The sequence below is a fragment of the Diabrotica virgifera genome, chromosome 9, assembly GCF_917563875.1.
Source record: "Diabrotica virgifera virgifera chromosome 9, PGI_DIABVI_V3a".
Classification (NCBI taxonomy): Eukaryota; Metazoa; Arthropoda; class Insecta; order Coleoptera; family Chrysomelidae; genus Diabrotica; species Diabrotica virgifera.
In genome coordinates, this window is record NC_065451.1 from 30,610,650 (window position 1) to 30,635,741 (window position 25,092).

Sequence of the window (25,092 nt, forward strand, 5' to 3'; positions counted from 1 at the left end):
AAGTTTTGAACTTGAATTTAGCTATTTATTGGTTACAAAAATAATATAATTTACTCTTTATTTCGAGCCATGAAAATCGCCATCTTTTGTTCTTTATTCAGTTTTAAACTGTTTATAACTTGAAAACGATCAACTTAGAGAAAACTTACGAAAGTGCTTTCTTGTTTTGAACGATCCAAAAAATAAATAATATCTGTCCGGGCCGAAATTTATTTTTAATTTAATTCGTTTTAAGTCATTTTTAAATAGTTAATAATTACTTATGTCAGAACAGAATGAGACAGGCACCACTTGTATTTTATAAATTACTAACATACAGTTGAGTCCGGGAATCTTTACCCGTGCGTCATCATTTAAAGCATACGAAATAAGTCGATGATAAGTCGGAAATTGAAATTTGCTAAACTCAACAGCAAGTGACAGTAAATGACTTGCTGTTGTGTTTAGTAAATTTCAATTTCCGACTTATCATCGACTTATTTCGTATTTCGAAGTATGGCAAAGTTTCTTTAATTAATAAAAAAAAATTAGAACTTAGTTTTCTACTCAGAATTTATATTTTATGAAGTTTTTTACTAAAATAACTTCAAAATAGGAAGCGGTTGAATGCTCGAATATATGAATTTTACGAAATAAAAGCAGATATCGAGCAGTGAGTTTTATTTAATCTTGCCCAAGTATCCTTTCGCTCCTAGAGCATCTTCAGGGGCATTTCGTCAAAAAAAAGGAAGGTATCCTCGAATGTCATTAATTTTCCCAAGTTGTGACAAATTAAATTAACATATATCTAACAAATACTTAACGTACACAACACTGTAACGAACAAACAGAAAATTTATCTGTTTGTACCTCCATCTTCAAAATGTATAAGTACCAAAATTACCTGCACTCAAATTTATCTGTTTCTCCTTCGTGTAGTGTACGTTAAATATTTGTCAGATAGATGTTAATTTAAGTTGCCACCACTTCAGACAATTAACTACATTCGAGAATACCTTCCTTTGTTTGACGAAATGCCCCTGAAGATGCTCTAGGGGACGAAAGTCTACTTTTTAATATTGAATAAAACTCAGTGCTCGATATCTTCCTTTTATTTCGTAAAAAATATTTTGATTTTATTATTATAATTTGATAATAATTAATTTTCTTTTACGCTTTTTATAAAACAAAGTAAACAACCAAAAACACAAAATTTGACCCTTAGTTTATTTAAGATAAAAATCAATCTTATAATATAACAGTAATTTGTTTCTTGCTTGTTTGTATTGCCCTATATTCAATAGGATTTACAATATAATAGGTCTGAATCCCGCGTATAAAAAAAGTTGATTAATAGCAAGCTGAAAATTTGTTAATAGCTTAAGGGTATCTAGTCGGACAAATTTTGATATATGGGAATACTGGAACAGGGGAAGTTTTAACTGTGGAACAGGTTGAAAATTTGGAACGGTCAGACCACGAAAACGGTACATGTATTTTGTCCTACAGAACAGACTTTAACTCTCCGGACAGAGATTAAACTCTCATGCAAAAATCAGACTGCTATTTATCACCAAATGGGCGTTTGAATAAGTCGAACATGTAGAATATGTCAAATGACAGGAATTATGACAGGTGATAAATAGCAGTCTGATTTTTGCATGAGAGTTTAATCTCTGTTCGTCTGTTCGGAGAGTTTAAGTCTATTTTGTCTGACAGTTCCAAATTTTTAACCTGTTCCACAGTTAAAACTGCCCCTGTTCCAGTGTTGCCTCCCATATATCAAAGTAGTTCTAAAATGTATTTATTACGTGTTTGTAGGTATATTGTTTGCGTACAATAATTTCATTTTGGCAACTGATTAAATAAAATCAGTTGTTGTCCGTTGTTCTCATGTAGTTTCTAATGTAAATTTTGCTTAATATGGCTGTACAACGCCGAGGAGACGCAAGAAGGACGAAACATCTGATGCATACTGTCTTGATATGTGGTATTAGTAATTATTATTAGCTAAAAAACAGCTACTATGAGTATGAACCTATCACAGACTTGACCAGAAAACAGTTTCTCTCTCTCTCTCTCTCTCTCTCTCTCTCTCTCTCTCTCTCACGTTATGACTTCACAAAATTAACCTTCCGCTCATTAAAGAGAAGATAACCACAATAATAATAATATTCCTCAAGTGTAGTATGCCTCACCATCTTGTACTATCACGAGCCGCCCCTGCAGATAACAGAGAATGGCAGAGAGGAGGAAGAAATACGGAAACGGTTAATGCATGCTAACAAAGCATACTCCTCTTTGTCGCAGGTGTTTGGATCGAAAGACAAGATAGGGAAGTTAAGTTTAAAATATATAAAACCATTATACGGCCAATAGCAACATATGGGGTAGAAACGTGGATCATGGCAGAGAAGACAATAAGCCTTATTAATACTTTTGAAAGAAATATATTAAGGAGGATGCTGAGACCCATTTGTGACAATGGTATATGGAGAATAAGGTTCAACCACGAGTTATACCAATATTACAGAGAACCCTCTATAGCAAATTATGCAAAAATACAAAGATTGCGCTGGGAAGGTCACCTTATAAGAATGGATACCGATAGAACACCTAGTAGAACGCATAGCAGAACTATGGTGAGACGTCGGCCATAAGGAAAACCGAGGAAGAGGTGGATAGACGAAGTGAGAACAGATGCTGAAGAGATATTGAGGGTCAACAAGATGATGATAAGATATTGAGAGATGTAATCTTATAAGGTAATTGTACCATATTCCGGTCTATTAAGACTTTTCTACCTTTGAGACAAAATTCTAATTGTTAAAATAAATATATGGGTATGTCGTATAATTTTAACTCAAAAATAGAACTTTTATATTTTGAGTGCGGTGTTTTTTTATAGAGTAACCTACATTTCATATCAAATTTAATATTTTTAATAACCACTCCAATGTCTTTAATTACGTGCTATAATTTCGAGGACTAGAGTAATTCCGTTCTAGTGGGCACCTATTTCCGGCCTACGGTTATGTGGTCAAATAAACTTGTGTACTAGAAATAATAGCACTAGAAAATACAAGTAAAAGACGTAATAATAAAAAAATGGGATATACCTTGTTAGTTGAAATTAGTCACAAGGATGTTACTGAAAAACATATTAAAAAAAAATTAAAATTCAACAGTTTGGAAATCCACAATAGAAACTAATTATCGGCATCATTAAAATCCGGAACAGAAAATATACCCCTTTTGTTGACTGGTATAGGGCATTTTATTTTCTTCAAGACATCCTCAGAGTTGTAAATTAGTATATCGTCCTTATCAGGCCAGCGCCAATTGGTTCCACTATATGTCATTGTTTTGACCTCGTATTGTTTTGGATTTTTGTTAATAACTGCCTTTACAATTCCTGGAAACCTTTCACCTTCGTATGAAATCACTACGTAATCTCCTATCTGGATTGCCTTAGGAAGAGGTTAGAGTGTGATTTTTTGTTTCGCAGTTATCATCTTTATTTTCTTGATCGGATAAATTCTTTTCTCCTGCTTCTTGTTCTTTTTTCTTTTTCCATTATTGGACAGTTTCTTTTGTTTTGCGCTTTTAGTTTTCTTTTTATTTTCATTTATTAGTCGGTTTTCTTTCTCCATCTTCCTCAATGCTGCTTTTTCCAGTTTACTTTTCTTTTCTTGTTCTACACGTCTTTGGTACTCTATGTATTCTGAACACGCCGCTACTGCTGGAGTTATTTTTCTCTTGACCGTTTTTTTATTTTGGCTAGTAGAGGCAGTTTCTGGCCAATAGAATGCATTTTTAAACGGTGTAGAAAATTCTGACTTGGAATCATTTTGTGTCCTAATTGTTTGTTGATAGGACTGAACTGCTATAGTTTCACTTTTTTCTGGTGTGAAATGTCTTTCGCTTGTAATATTTTCAGGTATTACTCCTTCTTCCATGTCGCAGTTATTCTTACTAAGTGTGGTTTTAGTTCTTTCTGGTGTGAAATGTCTTTCGCTTGTAATATTTTCAGGTATTACTCCTTCTTCCATGTCGCAGTTATTCTCACTAATTGTGATTTTAGTTTTTTCTGGTGTGAAATGTCTTTCGCTTGCAATATTTTCAGGTATTACTCCTTCTTCCATGTCGCAGTTATTCTTACTAAGTGTGGTTTCAGTTTTGGATACGTCTTGTAAGATCTTCAGGTATTAGTAGGTTATCAGATAGTGTCACCGATTGTTGTTGTGAGTCTGGTGTTGAACCAATCTTTGTTGTTAAATTATTAACCTGGGAAGAATATTCCAAAAAGCCATCCTTTTGTACGTCAAACTGTATAAAATCCTCATCGTTGACGGCAGACCAATCCACATTAATGTCAGACAGGTTATCCACAAAGTTTGCTTCCAGCGTTGAGTTGCCCAAATCAAAATTATTATCGTTTGTATTTTCACTTGTCGTTACACTGCTGTTGACTGTTTTCCAAAAAAGATACAAATTTGTATCCTTTACATCTCCTATCCAATCCCCATCGCATTTTTTAAATTTACGTATTTTCTCACTACCTGCCCACTCCTCTAAGTATTTGACTATTTGGTCCGAATTCTTGGTGGTTGAAGTTCCTGGGGAGGATTGTATCGGGAAGTTGGTAGATGGAGTGTTGACATTAGTGGTGTTATTAGAACTCGACGATTTTATGAGCTTGCTATAATTTACGGCATCCGGATTGAAAGGAAATAATCCACAAGCACGAAATCCATGTTGTATAGTTTCAGGTTTTAAAGAAACTAAAATGCAGTCTTCTAACAGTGGACCAAATTCGCAACGCTTTAAACGTCGACCATTATTTTGCATTCGCCAGTCATGGACTTTTTTCCTCCACGCATTTTTGAGGCTGTGAAAAACTGCCACATCCATGGGTTGCAATATATGTGTGGAGTTAGGCAACAAGGCAATTAAAACAATGTCATTGTCTCTACAAAATTCACTTAGAGGCAGCGACAGGTGGGAAGAGTGTCCATCCATGAATAGTATAACTGGTCTTTTAATATTTTGTTTCAATAACTATGGATAAAAAACATTTGTGACGTATTCATAGAATGTTTGGCACGTCATCCAGCCACTATCCGATCTACCTAGTACCCATGTGGAGGGATATTTCGATAATATATTTTGTGGAATCCTCTTGTACGGAAACAAAACAAAAATGGGCATTAATTTACCATCAGCAGAAGAGCCCAGGGAAAGAGTCAAACATTCCTTTTCATCATTTCCAGACATGCAATACACGGTCCGAGTACCTTTTCGTACTAAAACACCTTGACCTTTGGGACATAGAAAAAATGCTGACTCATCGCAGTTGAAAATTCTGGAAGGGTCTTCGAGAATTTCAACCAAATTATTATCTTCCAAGTAACTGTAAATTTTTTGAAACCAAGCTCTAATCTTCTCTTCATTGGCACCAACCCTCGCTGTGGTAAGGGTTTGAGAGACTCTTTTAGTAATAGTTGAATTCCTTTTTAAAAATCCCTCATACCAATGTCTGCCTGGTAAACCATTTTTAAATTTGTGTGGACGATTTAGCTCTTTGAGCAGTTTTGAGACTGAATATAATAACTGATCTTTAGTAACCGGAAAGCCAATGTCTGCTAAATGATGTACCCATTTTACTATAAGATTTTCTTCAGTTGTTGTTAGAATAGTTGGGGCTCCAGCAAATGATTGTTTTGTGTATTTTCTGTGTATCTTATCTAATAATGTCTGTTTAGGTATATTGTATAATTTCGAAGCTTTATACGCAGACATTGTTTTACTTTGGATAGATTCCAGGGCTTCGTTTAATAATTCCGGGGTGTACCTTTTTGATGGCATTTTATCTGGAAAAAATTACATATATAAGACTCAAGTAGGGCCGTATTTAAGAATATTATCATACATACTGCTAAATATAGTTTAGCTGCGTATAAATGTAATAATGGACAAAAGCTACATTGCCATTTCAAATTATGGTCTAAAGGACGTTTTTATGGTCATTTAATATTCTGTGAACCTATAACCGTGCTATTTAAATTAAATGTATTTTTCTGATTTAATACAGTCCCAGTTAATTTAAAATAAAACCAACGAAATCAATAATGTGTTTTGAAATGTCGTTTAAAAAAAACTAACAAAATTGATTACGTTTCTTAATTAAACCAAAACAAATACTCATAAAAAGATTACTATACAGCATGACTCTATTAAGGAATATTTGAACAAATACCATTATAAAACTCAAATAACAACAAACAGACTGGTCAAATACTGGCACGTAAATATCTCAATCGACCCGTTACACGTTTTAGTAGCCCTAAAAAACAATAATCTTACCCGTTAGAGTGATTATGAATAAAAAAAATAATAATAATATTTAACCCTTCCCATCCGTAATTCCGTCCATAAGACGGAATAATGTACATGAGATATAAAATGCGAACATAATTGCGTGCGTCATTAAAACGACATTTTTTCAAGAAAATATTAATTACACGTAACGAAAGTAAAAGTAGTAATATCAGTAAGAAGTAAGGCCCAGAAATAATTACTATCTCCTCAAATAAACAAATAAAAATGCCGACTGAAAAATCGAATTCATGGTATGACTTCGGTTAATTTTTGAGATAACACAGTTTAGAATTCAAATAATAAGAAAGTGGTTGACAGAATATTAGTACGTAATTATCTCAAGCAAACTCTTACATTTCAATGTTCCCTTATACAGAAAATGTTGACCAATTCGGTTAATAAAGCGTTACAAACAAGTAATAACAGTTGAACCTTTTATTCCTTAATTCCGTCCGTAGAACGGAATAGCGTACATGACATACAGAATGAGAACATAATTGGGTGCGTCATTAAAATGTAATTTTTTAATGACATATTAAAAATTATCTTACGAAAGAATTAAAATGAAATAAATAAATGCATATTGGTTATTGGAAATATAGATATTTCTTATAAAGTCTTACCAACTTCTATTGAGAACTCTATGATGATTCGGATCACTCGTTAAACATAAACAATAACACGAGGTGCTTATTCAACGATTCTGTGCATACTGGGTATTCATGACAAGTGAAGGTGCCAGCAGTCGCATGAAAAATGGCGGGAATTTTAATTACTGCTTTCAAAAGCATCATAGATTTGAATATAGTATGTGAGTATTACGCCTTTTCAAAATGTATCTTATTTCATGACTTTAAATGTAATGGACCGCAATTGTGTACTAGGCCGTAATATCGTGCAGCTACCTTATGCGATTTCAAATTAAAATGGTTTCTAACCAACATGCACTCTCATATGCGATTTTAGAACTTGTTTCGTTGACAATTGTTTGGTACAAATTTCACATTCAAATGGTTTTTAATCAGTAGGTACCTATGCACTCTTATATGCAATTTTAAAACTTGTTTTGTTGAAAACTGTTTGGTGCAAATTTCACATTCAAATGGTTTTTCACCAGGATGCACTCTCATATGGGCTTTTAAAAGTGATTTCGTTGAAAACTGTTTGGTGCACGTTTCACATTCAAATACATTATGCACCATTACTTATGCACTCTTATAAGCAATTTTAAAAAATTGTTTTGTTGAAAACTGTTTAAGTGCAAATTTCACATTCAAATGGTTTTTCACCAGTATGCACTCTAATACTGTACTGTTCATATGCGCTTTTGAAAGTGATTTCGTTGAAAACTGTTTGGTGCAGGTTTCATATTCAAATGGTTTTTTACCAGGATGCACTGTCATATGCGATTGTAAAATTTCTTTTCTTGAAAACTTTTATGATGCGCAATATTGCAATTAGAACTGACTAACCTCTCTGTATGGTGTTCACTTAACGGTATGAACCTTAATTCCAGCAAATGTCATGTAATTAACTTTAACCGTACTCACCATCCAATATTATCAAATTATTACATTGATGGCCAATTGCTCAACACTGTAAATAAAATCAAGGACTTGGGGATTACACTGGAAAATTCTCTTTGTTTCAATACATACTCACAACATCAATGTCATTCAAACATCTATGAAAATGCTGGGTTTTGTAAAAAGAACAACTCGTGATTTTACAAACGTATCCAGTATTAGAGTTCTTTACTTCTCCTTGGTCAGGCCTCACCTCGAGTATTGTTCTTCAGTGTGGTCCCCACACTACTTGGTCTACATTAGGAAACTTGAACAAGTCCAAAATAGTTTCTTCCGTTACATTGCTTTTAAGCTTCATACCTATTAAGATTACACTGTATGGCAGCATCAACTGAAGGTCCCCTCTCTTGCAAGCCGGAGAAAACAAAGGGAGCTTTTGCTATTATTCAAGATCTTAAATCGTATATGCAGTTATTCTCAACTACCTCGCACCACTAGACAAGTGCGAACATTTTATGTACCCTTCTATAGGTTTAATTATTCACTTTTTTCGTTCGCACCCAGAGTCTTGAATTTAGCAAACTCCCTTTACAATTTACAACTGTTTGACAACTCCATCAGTCGTTTTAAAAGAAATTTACATGGGATCAATATTTTAGTGAAACGTCTGTAATTTGTTAATTTGTTTTTATGTTATTATTTAATATTACATAATATTTACTTCTATATTATATTTATATTTCTGTATGTGTTTTTTATATTATATTATGTTATTGTTATTAACTGTACACTGTGTATTTATGTAACACTTTTTTTATTAAGCTCCATTTAATTTACAATCTGTTATCACTCGTAACAATAAGTAAATTTTATGACAATTATTAGAAGAACAAATGCCATGTAGGAATTCTCTCCAGTAAGAGGCTTCCTTTAACATATAGTTAACAAACAAAGTTAATAATGTAGTGGTAAATGTTAAATAATTTTATTTAAATCTGTTTATTAAGTCTGTAGGCTTAAAACGCTTTAGTCGACGCACTTCATCGTTGACATTTAACAGTTCGAGCACTAAGTCATTAGAGTGAACACTAGTTTTGTTTTTGTATTTTTCACTGTACTTTGTGGCTTCAGTTTTTATGGATTGAACTTGGATGTCTTTTTCTATGTTGTTCGGAACATACCACGGAGCATTGGTTATAATTCGAAGAACTTTGTTCTGGAATGCAACACTTTATGTTTAATTAAAAAATGTAATGTATTTTTATAGAATTGGGCTTGCCCGTAAAAAATAAATAAATAAATAGAAACGGTTTGGTGCAAATTTCACATTCAAATGGTTTTTCACCAGGATGTACTCTCACATGAAATAATAATCCTAGGAGACCTCAACAGCAGAGTAGGGAAAAAGAACAACGACAAAGTAGTTGGCAGATATGGAGAAGATAACACAAACAATAACGGAGAAAGGCTAATAGATATCTGCGACCAGAATGGACTTAGAATAATGAACGGATATTTCCAGCATAGAAATATTCATAAATATACGTGGACTCAGGAAACCCGCAACTTAAAATCAGTTATAGACTATGTCATTCTTAAACAAAAAAGTCGACTTAAAACAACAGATGTGAGAGCATGTAGAGGACCAATTTGTGGCAGTGACCACTATCTCCTACGTTCAGATATTTCATTTCCACCAAAGATAGAAAAAGAAACACCGCAAGGTAATCATTCAAATGAACAGCTCCAAGAAGTACGATACAATTTGAATAGTTTACACCCAGAAAGTGTTAAAAACCTATATAAACGTAGACTGGAAGAAAAACTAATTGAAACGGAAGATAATACCAGAAATGTGAATCAGTCATACGAAAACATCAAAGAATGTATACACGCCGCTGCCTTAGAAGCACTAGGGCGATATGAAAAAACCATACATCGAAAACCGTATTGGTGGGATCAAGATATTTCGCAGGAAATAACAAAGAAAAGAGAATTGTATCAAAAATATCTGAACACAAAAAACGTGGAAGACAGAATACATTATAAAAGAATGCAAGCGAGGGTCAGAAGAAAAATATGTCAAAAGAAAAACGAATCCTGGACAAAAAAGTGTACCATGCTAAATACATACATAGAGGTGGAAGCCAAAGTTCAGAAAGTTGGAAACTATTAAAAAATTTAAGAAACGACAGAAAGAAAGACATTATTCAGTCTATATCACCACAAACATGGGAAGGATACTTTGAAGATTTACTAACAGAGACAAGAGAGCCCTTCAAACAGATACAATCCAACGGTATACAAGGCGTCAGGTTGATAGGATCACCAATCAGAGTAAATGAGAGAGAAGTCGAAACCATATGCAAACAGTTGAAGAATGGCAAATCACCTGGCCCAGGAAATATAGCTCCGGAACTCATCAAATATGGACCTAAAGTTCTAATTAAGCGGCTAAGACAACTTTTCCAGCAATGCTTGAATAACCATGAAATACCTGAAGAATGGAAAGAATCACATCTGAGCACTATCCACAAAAAGGGAGATAAATCAAAACCTGAAAACTATAGAGGAATTGCAGTCACTAGCAGTATCAGCAGAATATATGGAAAACTTATTAAAAATCGAATAGAAGAAGAATACCAAAATATGGAAGCCGAAGAACAGGCTGGTTTTCGCGCAGGTCGATCTACAATAGATCATGTTTTCTCCATTACTCAGATAATTGAAAAGAAAGTTGCTCGTGGTCAAGAAGTCCATCTGATGTTTATAGACCTTAGAAAAGCGTATGATAGTGTCCCACTGGTTAAATTATGGGAGGCACTGGAGAAAACAAATGTAAATATAGAATTGGTTGAAGCCGTAAAAACGTTGTACTACCAACAAACAACAAGAATTAAAACGGGAAATCTCATAACACCTGGATTCACAGTAACTAAAGGACTAAGGCAAGGATGCTGTATCTCACCAACACTATTCAAAATATACCTCGAAGCAGCACTCAACAAATGGAAGAAAAAATGTACGAATATGGGCATACCACTAACGGACTCAACTTTGTACACGCTGTGCTTTGCGGATGACCAGGTGATCATCGCACAGGATTCTGAAGATCTTAGTTACATGATGCGAAAACTATTAGAAGAGTTTACAGAGTGGGGTCTAGAAGTGAATATGGAAAAAACTGAATACATGAATATCGGAGGAGACCAACATAGCCTCCAAGTAGAGGAAAACAAAAAAAGAATATATAACACTATAATAAAAAGCATCACAACATATGGATGCGAAGTTTGGCCCCTAAAAGACAGAACAGAGAAAATGCTTAGAGCAACAGAAATGGACTTCTGGCGCCGTTCGGCGGGAATATCTAGACGCGACAGAATAACAAACGAGAGAGTCCGAGAAATCATGGGAGTTACACATACTATTGTTGACGACATCAGGACGAAACTACTCAGCTGGTACGGACACGTAAGGAGAATGCCGGAGAATAGAATACCAAGACAAATCCTCGAATGGCAACCAAGAGGAAGGTGCAGACCAGGAAGGCCTAGAAGAAGTTGGAGAGAAGGAGTTGATAGAGAAATCAAGGACAGAGAACTCGAGGACGATCTATGGAATGACAGAACGAGATGGAGATAGGAAATCGGAAGACGTCGAAGAACGTTGTAAACCGATATTATATATATGTACTCTCACACGCGCTTTTAAAAGTTGTTTCGTTGAAAACTGTTTGGTGCAAATTTCACATTTAAATGGTTTTTCACCAGGATGCACTGTCATATGCGATTGTAAAAGTTGTTTTGCTGAAAACTGTTTGAAGAAAATTTATGACCGATCATATTACCCGTATCTTCAGAATATCTAGAAGTAACATCTTCAGAAGGAAATATTTACAGCGAGTTAAAATTGCCAAATCATAAAAAATTGTTTTTCGCATTTTTGCTTAAAATTTGATTTTTGAACATGTTCCACCAACTCTAGATCAAACTAAACTTCATATTCGGATTCAGCGACCTCGAAAACATAAAGAATCACCAAAATTTGCCATTCACCTATCATGGTCGCTTTTTCGATTTCTAAGCCTCAAATTAAGGATGTGCTGCTCGTCTACAGTAGCACTGTGCTTATCTCACCCTATTCACTAGTATGTGCTTTCATATTTATGATTATTTAAATTAGAACTTTTTAAAAACTGCTTGTTGCATATTTTGCATGTGAAAGGTCTTTCACCAGTATGCACTCTCATATGCGATTTTACTGAAAACTGTTTGGTGCAAATTCCACATTTAAATGGTTTTTCACCAGCATGCACTCGCATATGAGATTTATGTGTATTTACTCATGTGTATGACGCATAATCATATGTGTATTTAAAACTTGTCTCGCTGAAAACTTTTTGGTGCAAATTTCACATTTAAATGGTTTTTCACCAGTATGAATTGTCATATGTGTTTTTAAATTACTTTTTGTTGAAAACTGTTTGGTGCAAATGTCACATGCAAATGGATTTTTTCCAAAGTGCACTCTCATATGCGATTTTAAAAGTGGTTTCGTTGAAAACTGTTTGGTGCAAATTTCACATTTAAATGGTTTTTCACCAGGATGCACTGTCATATGTGCTTTTAAATTACTCTTTAATGAAAACTGCTTTTTACAAAGGTTACATTTAAATGGTTTTTCACCAGTATGCACTGCCATATGAAATTTTAAAGCTTGTTTCCTTGAAAACCGTTTGATGCAAATTTCACATTCAAACGGTTTTTCACCAGTATGAATGGTCATATGTGTTTTTAAATTACTTTTTGTTGAAAACTGTTTGGTGCAAATGTCACATGCAAATGGATTTTTACCAAAATGCATTGTCATATGATTTTTTAAATGGTGCTTTTCCGAAAACTCTTTGGTGCAAATTTCACATTTAAATGGTTGTTCACCAGTATGCACCCTCATATGCGATTTTAAAAGTGGTTTCGTTGAAAACTGTTTGGTGCAAATTTCACAGCCAAATGGCTTTTCGCCAGAATGCAACTTCATATGTACTTTTAAATTAGCCTTCATTGAAAACAGCTTTCTACAAACGTTACATTTAAATGGTTTTTCGTCAGTATGCACTCCTAAATGCGATTTTAAAAGTCGTTTCGTTGAAAACAGTTTGGTGCAATTTTCACAGCCAAATGGCTTTTCACCAGTATGCAACTTCATATGTACTTTTAAATTAGCATTCATTGAAAACAGCTTTCCACAAAGGTTACATTTAAATGGTTTTTCACCAGTATGCACTGCCATATGCCATTTTAAAACGTGTTTCCTTGAAAACCGTTTGGTGCAAATTTCACATTCAAACGGTTTTTCACCAGTATGAATTGTCATATGTGTTTTTAAACCACTTTTTGTTGAAAACTGTTTGGTGCAAACTTCACATGTAAATGGTTTTTCATCAGTATGCACTGTTATATGTCTTTTTAAATTTCCCTTTAGTGAAAACTGTTTGGTGCAAATTTCACATTCAAATCGTTTTTCACCAATATGCACTCTCATATGAGATTTTAAAAGTAGTTTCGTTGAAAAATATTTGGTGCAAATTTCACATTCAAATGGTTTTTCATTCATGTTCACATTCATTGAAAATTGTTTTTCACCAGTATGCAATTTCGTATGTATTATTAGATTATCCTGTGTTGAAAACTCTTTGGTGCAATCTTCACACCTAAAAGATTCTTCCCCAGTATGTACATTCCTTCTAGCATGATCGGTTAATAGGCTACTTGCATCAGTTTGTTTATCTTTGCAAGAGAAACCTGAAATTATAATTATCTGTTAATCAGTATTCTTAAATCAAAAATGGATAATTTTGGGAAATAAGCCTTTTAGGTCGTGCAAAAAATAATAACAAAAAAGTAGACATTCGTGTTTTACATATATTAATTGAATAAGTAAACATATTCACAAGAAATTTTCGCTATCGAACTAGGTATCAACAAAGAAACAAAAGCTGCTACGGAATTATGGTTTAGTTAAGGGAAGTCGGCAATGTAGCCATCTAACAAATTTCAACTAATGACATGAAAATAATTGAAGGGTACTGGTAAATAAGGTGCTGGTTCCATGACATCTCATAACGCGACAGTTTGTAACCGGACAAATGGTAACGGACAATTCGTAACAACGACAGTTCGTAACCGTACAAATTCGTAACGGACAATTCGTAACGTTTAAATTGAATTATTCTGTTTATTTTTGTTAACGTAGAAACTAACTGTTATCACAGTTACAAATGAAATTATGTTTATCAATTTAATGAATCAGTATCAGGATAAACATTTTTAAGGCATTTAATGTTTCGTGTTTCAGAATATAATAAAAGTATTTAAACACGCAAACAAGTTTAAATAAAATACTTTACTTAGAAAAATGTTTTGTACTTATAAAGTTGCGAATGTCTAAAGACAGTTGTCGGCTTAAAAATTTTACGAATTACATACTTCATTATTCCTTTTTGTCTAAGTATATGCAAATTTAAGTAACAATAAGAGGGATAAACTTTTAAAAATATTGTTAAAAGTTATTATGCATTTAAATATTTGTTTGTGTTTGAAGACTTTTCTGAAACACGAAATTTAAAATGTGTTAAACATGTTTATCCCGGTACTGATTCGTTAAATTAATAAACATATTTTAATTATAACTAGAATAACAGTTAGTTTCCACGTTAACACAAATAAACAGAATAATTCAGTTTTGACGTTACGAATTTGTCTAGTTACGAACTGTCGCCGTTACGAAGTGTCGCCGTTACGAAGTGTCGCTGTTACGAACTGTCGCCATTACGAGTTGTCCGTTACCACTTGTCCGGTTATGAATTGTCGCGTTACGAGATGTCTGGTCACGGAAGGTGCCATGTCAAAATAATAAGTTTCGAGAAAAATGGTTTTAAAGGCTCTCTAGTATTTGTTTTTTATTTATGCACGGACGAAAACTCGCTTATTTACCAAAGTACCCCACACAAACCTTATGGAAATTAGGTCCCAGTGGAATTCGTTCATATTTTCGGAAAATACTCTTTGAAGCATCCCGATAAAAAGTTCTGGTGGGCACAACTCCATCGTATGAAGGATTTTTAAGATATAGAGGCACAAACTCGGAAAATTATAAGATTTACGGGGTATTTCAATTCCCTGAGTTACTGGTTATCTGACAACATGAAGAAGTTTGGATCAAGGAAAAGTACTAGTAGTCTAGGATTTCTTCCTGGCTATCCAATGGCGACCTTTACTTTGACCTAGACCTTCAACGGACGTCATCTTCTAGAGTTTCAAGGGTTTTCGGCATTAAATTTATATAAACAGATTACTCATGGGTTTTTGGGATTGCTACAAACGAATATGCCATCAGAATTGACCTCCGGAGGGCGTGGTGGCCAAGGCCACTGCAAGGGACGTTATCTTCTAGAGTTTCGATGGTTTTCGGCATTTAATTGATGCAAATGAATTACTGGAGGGTTTTTTGGGGTCGCTAAACACGAATATGCTACTAGAATCGACTCCCAATCTCACCTGGTTACCAAGGTCAATGAAAGGCGCTCCTGGAGTTTCGAGGGTCTTTGGTACTACATTATTGCAAACGGATTAGTTATACGTTTTTGGGGTTGCTGAACACGAATAAGTAATCAGCATAGACACAGGAGCACCTGGTGCCCAAGACAGGTTATTTTCTGGAGTTTCGGAGGAATCAAATGGATTACTCTTAGGTTTTTAACTCCAGAAGATAACCTGTCTTGGGCACCAGATGCTCCTGTGTCTGTGCTGATCACGTATTCGTGTTCAGTAACCCCAAAAACCTATAACTAATCCGTTTGCATTAATGTAGTACCAAGGACCCTCGAAACTCCAGGAGCGCCTTTCATTGACCTTGGAAACCAGGTGCTCCGGGAGTCAATTCTGGTGGCATATTCGTATTTATCGACCTCAAAAAACCCTCCAGTGATTCATTTGCATCAATTAAATGCCGAAAACCATGGAAACTCTAGAGGATGACGTCCCTTGCAGTGGCCCTAGCCACCACGTCCTCCGGAGGCCAATTCAGATGGCATATTCGTGCTTAGCGATCCCACAAACCCATGAGTAATCTGTTTATATCAATTTAATGCCGAAAACCCTCGAAACTCTAGAAGATGACGTCCGTTGAAGGTCAAGGTCAAAGTAAAGGTCGCCATTGGATAGCCAAGAAAAAATCCTAGACTACTAGAACTTTTTCTTGATCCAAACTTCTACATGTTGCCAGATAACCAGAAACTCAGGGAATTGGAATACCCAGTAAATCTTATAATTTTCCGAGTTTGTGCCTCTATATCTTGAAAATCCTTCAGAGTATTTTCCCAAAGTATGAACGAAATCCCAAAGTACCCCGTTTGTGTGGGGTACTTTGCTGGAATTGCAGCGATGGCATCAGCCTATGAGTACAACATGACAGCACTTTTTTCGCTGGGACCGCCCGGACTTGCCACCTTCTTAGCTTGCCTAGAGAAATTAAAATAATAAGTATGTTGTTATTCCTGACCGAACATGTTCATAGCGGTGATTGATTTATAGAATGGTAGTGAAGACCGCTGGCTAACAGAAAGAACCAGAAACTCATTTTCTGCAAAAATTGACATAGCACCTTCTTTGCCTGTACCCTTCAATTATAATTTGACGTTGGCAATATAAAATTTGTTGTTGTTTACAGTGTGGACTTACATATTAGGCGAGCGGCACATCCCCAAAAAGTATGTACTTTAGTTTTCGATTGATTATAAATAAAATTGGAAACTGGAAAAGACTCCTAGGTTTGATTTCATCTAACTTCTTCTACACTTGGTCGAACTATAACAGTTTTGTTTTTGGGAGAATTTTGATAACTTATAATATACACGTTAACATTTCACTTCAATAGTAATAATAGTAATCTTTTGAAAATTTAACTTTAAAATTTAGTATCTTAACTTTAAATTCATTTAACCTATACATGGCTTTTTAGTCATTTTCAATTTTTTAATTAATATTTATGAATATAGAGGTCGCATAAGATTGTAGTTCCTTTTACCATTTTAATAAATGACAGTCTTCCTCAGCTGATCTGCTGTTCACGTGGGCTCAAAATGGTCTGACTCAGCTAGCTGATATAAAATATATTTTTTACACACTATCAAAAGTTTTTTGAAAACATACACCTGTTTGCCGTTTTGACCTATAAATAAAATGTCGATTTTTGGAAAAACTCTAAAAGAAGATACAGAATAACAGCCGAACAAAGGTTTTTTTGTTAGGTTAACCGCCGAACTGTCCCTTGTTAGCAAATTTCTGAAACTGTTTTCTGTGGCACGTTAAATTTAATATTTTGTTTATGGGATTGAGCCACAAATGTTGGTTTAATGAAAATTACATTTCTTAAGGGCCGATTTTTCAATGTGAGATTATCTTCAGATTAAAAATAATCTTCAATTAAACTTAATATTGCGTTGTTCAGTGCAAGTTTAATACTTAAGCATCTGTTAACAAGAGATTATCTTAATTGCGCAAAAAGAAGAATTATCGCTGTTAACTAGAAATTTGTAACATTACTTTCAGCGTGGGTTTGAGGTACGCCACTGTGCTGATAAACAACGCAATTTTGAGTGCTCCGATATTTCATCCGAATTTCGGAAATATCGAGAATTAGAAATTGTAAGAGTGAACTGTGAGCAAATAATATACTACAACAAAGTGCTGAGAGTATTAGTGACACAATTCGCCATAAGCCGATGGGTAGAGGGGATTTGACAGCTTTCGCCAGCGCTGTTAGTGGCAGTTTTGTGCATTTATCTGATAAATTCAAATGGCGCGCCATGGGTAGAGGAGAGGGGATTTGACGGTTTTCACCAGCGCTGTTAGTGCAGCGTTGCCACATTTAGTAGATTTCTACTTTTTTGGTAGATTTTTGATATATTTTAAAAAATTCTAGTAGGCAATATTTATTAGTAGATTTTTGGTATATTTCAACATTTTCTTATGATTAAAATAAAATTTGCTTTTTAATAGTATTTACCCCATTTCTAAATTAATTTTTAGACATTTTGTTACAATTTCCCAATGTCATTACCGAAAATAAGATTCAGTGGTGGGATTCTGTGTACAATTGCTAACACCGCCGACCGCTTTCTATCAATGTCAATATATTTGAATTTTTAGTTTTAATTCAAATATTTTCTTGTTTTACTAAGGGCCGGTTGTTCGAACGCTAATCAAAAATGATCATTATCAAATATTTAATTACTTTCACAACTGTCAATGTCAACTTTGATTGGGTTGCTGAAAACAATTTTATTGATTACAATTATGACATTAATTAATCAATTATGTTAATAATTGTTATGTTAATTGATTAACTAATCTCATAATTATAATAAATTATGTTTTCAGCAACCCAACCAAAGTTGACATTGACAGTTGTGACAGTAATTAAATATTTGATAGTGATCAGTGTTGATTAGCGTTCGAACAACCGGCCCTAAGTGTCACTTCAGCATCAACTAGCAAAACTAGAAAATAATTCAATTAAAGCTAAAAATTCAAATATTTTCACGACAATTGACATCGATAGAAAGCGAAGTGCAGATATCTACAGTGCACGGAATCTAGCCCCAGGACGTAGAAGATGAATATTAAACAGAAATGAAACTGGATTCTGGTGTAACAAACTTGCAGATTTCAAGTAGCAGTGCAATCAGTACCTATTTCAGGTTTTATTGAAGAGTTCTGGTATTCGGTGAGCCTGTTAGAAGCTAACGATGGAAAACTAAAATATAATATATATTAGGTACATTCCATGTCAAATCACTCAGGCAAAAAATTTTGGATCTCCGATTTGTCTGAAAATTGGTATATAGCTTCTGCGGGACGTAAAAATAAGATAATTAAGGTCAAAAAATCTTCTTCTTCTGTTTTTCTCAAAATGGTATTTTATGCGATTTCACAGTGATTTGGTGTTTATTTAAACAAATTTGCATTTTCTGTCGTAAAGTATCAATGAAAAACATAATATTTTAATAGAAAGGACTCAAAAATGTCATCATATGGCATTATAACAAGTTATTTTGAATCAAAACAAGTTTTTGATCAAATTTTATAGTGTAAAAAATGTTAAAATACCGTTTTTTACATTTTCCTCCATTCCCAAAATACATCATCATTGATTTGCCTGAAAATTTGCCCACAGATAGCCAAAAGATAGGACTCTAAGTGGTTAGAAGGATTTGAATTATATTCCAATACCAAAAAAGTTACATGCAGTAATATCAGACTCAAAAGTATATATTAGTCCAGTCGGGATAGCATTTGACCTTGAATGCCGAGCTGCCCAAAATTTTATTTTTCTGATCTTTAGGGGAGTCAATAGTAGCCTAAATTTAAAATCACGAATTAATTCCTCCGTTACGTTTGCCGCCATCTTGACTTTAAAGGAGAACCTGTTTTGCTCAATATCTCCGCCATTTTTAACTTTTCGACAAAAATGGTAGGAACTGAAATTATTCCAAATAAATCGTATTTACAATTATTACAATTTCTTTCTAACAATTTTTGTCGTGAAGTCGATATTTTTGAGTTAATTGTACTTACAGTAGATGCCTATATTTTTGACTATAATATTGCATGTAACTTTTTTGGTATTGTAATATATAATTCAAATCCTTTTCACCACTTGAAGTCCTATGTTTTGTCTATCTGTGGGCAAATTTTCAGCCAAATCGATTTTGATGTATTTTGGGAATCGAGAAAAATGTAAAAAAACGGTATTTTAACGTTTTCTACACTATAAAATTTTATCAAAAGCTTGTTTTGAATCAAAGTAACTTGTTATAATGACATTTTTGAGTCCCTTCTATTAAAATATTATTTTTTCCATTGATACTTTACAATAGAAAATGCAAATTTGTATAAATAAATACCAAATCACTGTAAAATCGCATAAAATAACATTTTGAGAAAAAAATGAAGAAGAAGATTTTTGACCTTAAATATCTTATTTTTACGTCCCGCAGAAGCTATATACCAATTTTCAGACAAATCGGAGATCCAAAATTTTTTTTGCTCCAAAATTGAGTGATTTGAAATGGAATGACCCATTATAATATATATTATATAATATATATTATAATTATAATATATGTAACTTTGCAAAACAACAAATGTTGTGTTTGCGTGTTTCTAATGTAAAATGCGAAATAATTGTTTGAAGAATGTGATCCAGACATGCAGATGTTAAAATCAGTGGATGACAAAATATTATATACAAATATTAAATATGAAACTGATAAAAATTAATTATAGTTGGTCATTTTGTTCCCCAGTTAAAATATAAAAAAGTTTGGTTTTTGTTTACAAACAGTCATATTAATTTCTAGTTAAACTCCCTCTGTGGCTCAGTGGTAAGAGCGCCTACCTTTGGATCGAAAGGTCCGAATGGTCGTGAGTTCGAATCTCACCAGGGTAGAGAATTTTTCGTTTATTATAAATTAATAAATGAAAATAGTTTCTATCCTTGTGGGATCGGTACCCACCGGAGGGACCGCAGACGTTCGGATACAATTAGCGTCTCTGCAGAGACAATGACATCGACTTTGCAAAGTAACAAGACACTTACTCAACACACACACTACACATAACACTAGCTACCTAATTGGTAAAATCCACTGTACCATCACCATGCCAATGCCCATTAGTTGTCGAGGCATTAGCTAAATAAAAAAAATTTCTAGTTAGTCAGCTGTTATTTTTATTATAAAAAGTCCTAAATTATATACAAATATATTAATAAAGTTTTATAGTGTATTTTAGTTTTTGATAAGTAAATTTTAGTAAGCTAAACTTACAGTAGATTTTCTAAATAAAATGTGGCAACGCTGTGTTAGTGGCACAGTTGGCCTTGGCAGTTTTGTTTTGTGCATTTGATAAAATTCACAAACTGAAATGGCGGATAATATGGATTTTTCAAAAAAGAAAACAATATATTGCAGCTGTTGTATTGATTCATGTAAAAATATTGAATATAACAGTACTGGATGCAGTTATTATATTCGGAAACATTGCGTACATGTCCTGTATCAACTAAATCCTTTCCGTTTTTGGTGTTGCTGATTGAAATTGGATATCATGGATCATGGGAAATAAGACTTGGATCCAGTATAATGTTTAATATCTATTTGATAGAATTCAAACAAATTACAATTCATACAAATTACAAATTTTAATAAGCAAAGCAGTAAGCACTAAGCACACAAAAATAAACAGAGGTAACCTTTAAAATGTTAAATAATTCATATAAACTTATTCTTTTTCTCAATGGTCTCTTGCGTAAGTAGTCATCCAGTCGCACAAACTTATATATTAAATATTAAAATTATTTGATAAGACAACGGCACCCGATTTGGGCGTCGAAACGTTAATAAAATAATTTTTTTCATTTTAATTGTGGCTTATTTCCCATATAAATAATTAATCATAAAAATGCCACAAGGAAATAGCTTCAGAACAACATTAAAATTATAATGAATAAAATAAAAAAACATAATTAATTTTACTATTAATTCTGTGTATTCGTTTAGTAATCAGGTTACAATAATATTTCAGTTCATAATTTGTGTCTTTCTAGATAAGTATCTATTTTTCTCGTTTTGCATATTTCACATACATAAATTTTATCAGAAAAGTATAAGTTTCAAACCGCGAGATAGCGCTACCGTCGAAACTCACAGCCAATAGGACTAATATTATTCGAGGTAGGCTGAAATCAAAATAACGTGGCGTCTTATCTGTTGGTAGCGATTTATCTATCCGCAAGGTTGAATTGTAGATGATCGTTGGCGCTAGCAGATAGGCAACACATATTACACATGTCCATAGGCGTATCAGAGGAATACGGAATGGATGAAATGAGCGAGATGGTTAAAGAAGTAACAAACGGAATGAGAGAGATAGCAAATGAAATGAAAGAAATGAGAACTGAGCGTAAAGAATTAATAAAAATTGTCAAAGATTTGAAAAGTGAACGGAAGCAGAGTTTGGAAGAAGTAAAAGAGATTAGGAGAGAAAATGAAGTAATGAAAACTAAAATCGGGGTGCTAGAATATAAACTTGAAACTATGGAAATGAAATATGGAAATGGAATATGGAAACTGGCACAATTGAAAAAGAGAGCAACAGAGCTAATCCAAAAAACTAATAAAAGCAGAGGCGGACAAAATGATGACAAATTCGGCAATGAAAACGGAAAAAGAAATGGAACTGAAAGTTATAGATAAGAAAGGAGAGGTATTTAGAACAGCGACATGGAATGTTAGAGGAATAGTGGAAAAGAGTTAGAATTAGTAGAAACCCTTAGCAACACAAACTATGCTGCAATAGCCATTACGGAGACAAAAAAAAGGGAGCTGGGACACAAATAATAGGAGATGGAAATCTATTAATATACAGTGGTGTAAAGAAACTGAATGGGCCAGAGCAGGAGTAGCCTGTTTGATACCCAAAGATAAAGTAAAAGGTATAAGAAATTGGGAGTTTATCAATGAGAGACTATTGAAAGTATCAATAAATTGTAGTAAAAGCGATATTATAACTTTGATTGTAATGTAAGCACCTGGAGAAAGTGACAAAGCAAACGACAAAAATCAATTTTGGGAAGAACTACAGCAGACAGTAGAAGATTATGAGGGAACACTCATAATATTGGGAGACTTCTTAGCTAGAGTGGGAAACGAAAACATGAAATGGCAAGGAGCTAGGCACGGAGAACACACAATTAATAAAAACGGGAAAAGATTGCTAGAGTTTTGTATAGATAATGATTTAGTTATAGCCAACACTTTATTTGAACACAAAGAAATACACAAGATAACAAGAGAAATACCCCAGCGAAATGAAAAATCAATAATACACTTCATAATTGTTCCTCGAGAAAAAAGGAGTAAAGTTAAAGATGTCAGAGTGAAAAGAAGCTATGATATAGGTAGTGACCATTATCTACTAGAAGGAGTATTCAAGAATAACAACAAAGTCGAGGACCGAAAACAGATACAAAACAAATACTATAGCGGAAGAATAAGAACCTATAAGCTGAGAAACTTGCAAACAAGAAATGAGTATATAAAAAAAACAGAAAAACAGTTTGCAAGTATTGAAAAGAGAAGACAAAGTAGAAATGTGGAAGAAAAGTGGATCAGATTTAAGGCAATACTATTAGAAACACCAGGGCAAGTTTGCGGGTATACCAGAAGAAATAATCATAAAAAGCAGACAAGCTGGTGGAACAACGATATTAAAAAAGAAGTCAGAGAAAAGAAAAGGCTATGGAAAATGTACATACAAAAAAGAAATCAAGAGGCATACGATAAATACAAGGAACAGCGCAACAAAGTTAAAGTAAGGATAAAACAAGAAAAGCAGAACGCCTGGGAAGAATTTGGAAGAACTATGCAAGAAAATAGTACCTAAAATACAAAATTATTTTATAGAGTATTAAAGAATATGAGAAGTAAAACGGAAATTAAACTACAGCAGATAAAAGATAGAAACGGAAATATAATAACTGAGGATGAGCCCATTATAGAAAGGTGGAGAGAATATTTCAAGGAACTTTTAAACAATGTAAATACAACAGCAGAGAATCGCATACAGATAACAGATGAAACACCTGAAAGAGGACAAGAAGTCGTTTATGAAACTAAAATAAAGATGGAAGAAGTTGAAGATGCACTAGAAAAACTAAAAGTTGGTAGAGCAGCAGGGATCGACGGAATAGATGCTGAATTATTGAAATATCTTGGACAACAGGGTAAACAAGAATTACATGATCTACTAAATTTAGCGTGGACAAACAAAAAAATCCCAGAGGATTGGAACATTTCAATAATACTGCCTATACACAAAAAGGGAGACACGAAAGAGTGCAGTAATTATAGGGGTATATCACTTCTCTGCTCAGCGTTGAAAATCTACGAAATTATCCTAGAAAAGAAACTACGAGAAATAGTTAAGCCTCGGCTGGCGGATATACAAAGTGGATTTAGACCATCACACAGCGTACAAGATCATATATTCGTTTTTAGATATGAAAAAGGCGTTTGACATGGTCAATAGAGAAGGAATATGGCAAAGCCTGATAAACAAGGAAGTAGATGAAGAACTTGTAAGTGTAATAAAGAGTTTGTATGTCAACACAAAAAACCAGGTCAGGACAAGTAACTTAATCTCCGGCGAATTTTCTAATAACGACGGGGTTAGACAAGGTGGAGTGTTGAGCCCACTGTTATTTATTTCCGTTATGGATGAAGTTATTAAAAAGTGTTGGAAAAAAACTAAAAAATGCGCTATAGGGTATAGAAATTTGCAACAAATAAAAATTGAAGCCTGTGCATTTGCTCATGACATTGTATTAGTTGCAAGAACTGAAAAGGCTCTCGCAGATAACATTAGAATCTGGGCTGAAGAACTAAAAAACTGGCAGACCAAGGAAAAGCTGGAACACTAGTGTAAACGAACTAGTAAAGAAAAGAGGAACATCGTGGCAAGAAGCAAAAGTTTTAGCAGCAGATAGGAAGAAGTGGCGTAAATTTGCAGAGAGTATTATATAAAGGAGGAATCCTCGACACCTAATGGTAAAAGAGGCAACCGATTATGTATGTATGTATGTACTTTCAGCGTTGATCTTTCAGGTTTTAAATTAAATATTTTCAAGAAAATTCCAAATTAAAACAACCATGGTTCTTAGTGGATTGGCATGTCAGTACCTACTCGGTATAATAATAGCACTTCAAAAGATAAACCAGATGGCGAATGGATGAAATGTAAATAATAAAAAGGCCTGCCGAAGGGTAGTAGTTTACGGTTTACTAGAACAGTAATAAATAGAAATGTTTTAATATAAAAATGAAAACAAATAGGCAGAACGATGGTCCAGAAACCAGAAAAAGAATCTAATATTTTACTCTGTTAGTACTTATGAAATTGGTTTGAAATAATAATTGTTTGCTATGAGTGGATACATTTTTTCATTTAATTATTAGTGTTATGTAATTTGTTCGGACTTATTAAAATTATCTAATCTCAAAATTGATTTAAAAAAAATGCTGTTTGGTTACATTTTGATATGATTTCCAATAAAAAAGTGAAATGTAATATTTGTAAAAACA

General features: G+C 33.7%; 2 protein-coding genes across 4 annotated transcripts in view; both read right to left on the reverse strand.

The window, feature by feature from the left end:
* Positions 1–5,040, reverse strand: part of LOC114332802 (gastrula zinc finger protein XlCGF57.1-like) — a 62,486-nt gene extending 57,446 nt beyond the window's left edge. For 2 of the 3 annotated variants that reach the window (XM_050662262.1, XM_050662261.1), the window contains exon 1: positions 3,099–4,943. In XM_050662262.1, coding sequence (XP_050518219.1) covers positions 3,462–4,124 — 663 coding nt within the window. In that variant the 5' untranslated portion in view covers positions 4,125–4,943 and the 3' untranslated portion in view covers positions 3,099–3,461. Of the gene's footprint in view, positions 1–3,098 lie in introns of all 3 variants that reach the window. The other variant, XM_050662263.1, reaches the window with a different exon arrangement.
* A 3,643-nt stretch (positions 5,041–8,683) lies between these two features.
* LOC126892626 (gastrula zinc finger protein XlCGF57.1-like) overlaps positions 8,684–25,092 on the reverse strand; it is a 34,811-nt gene continuing 18,402 nt past the window's right edge. The window contains exon 2 of the mRNA XM_050662247.1: positions 8,684–13,690. Within this exon, the coding sequence (XP_050518204.1) occupies positions 12,228–13,690 (1,463 nt within the window). The 3' untranslated portion in view covers positions 8,684–12,227. The remainder of the gene's footprint in view (positions 13,691–25,092) is intronic.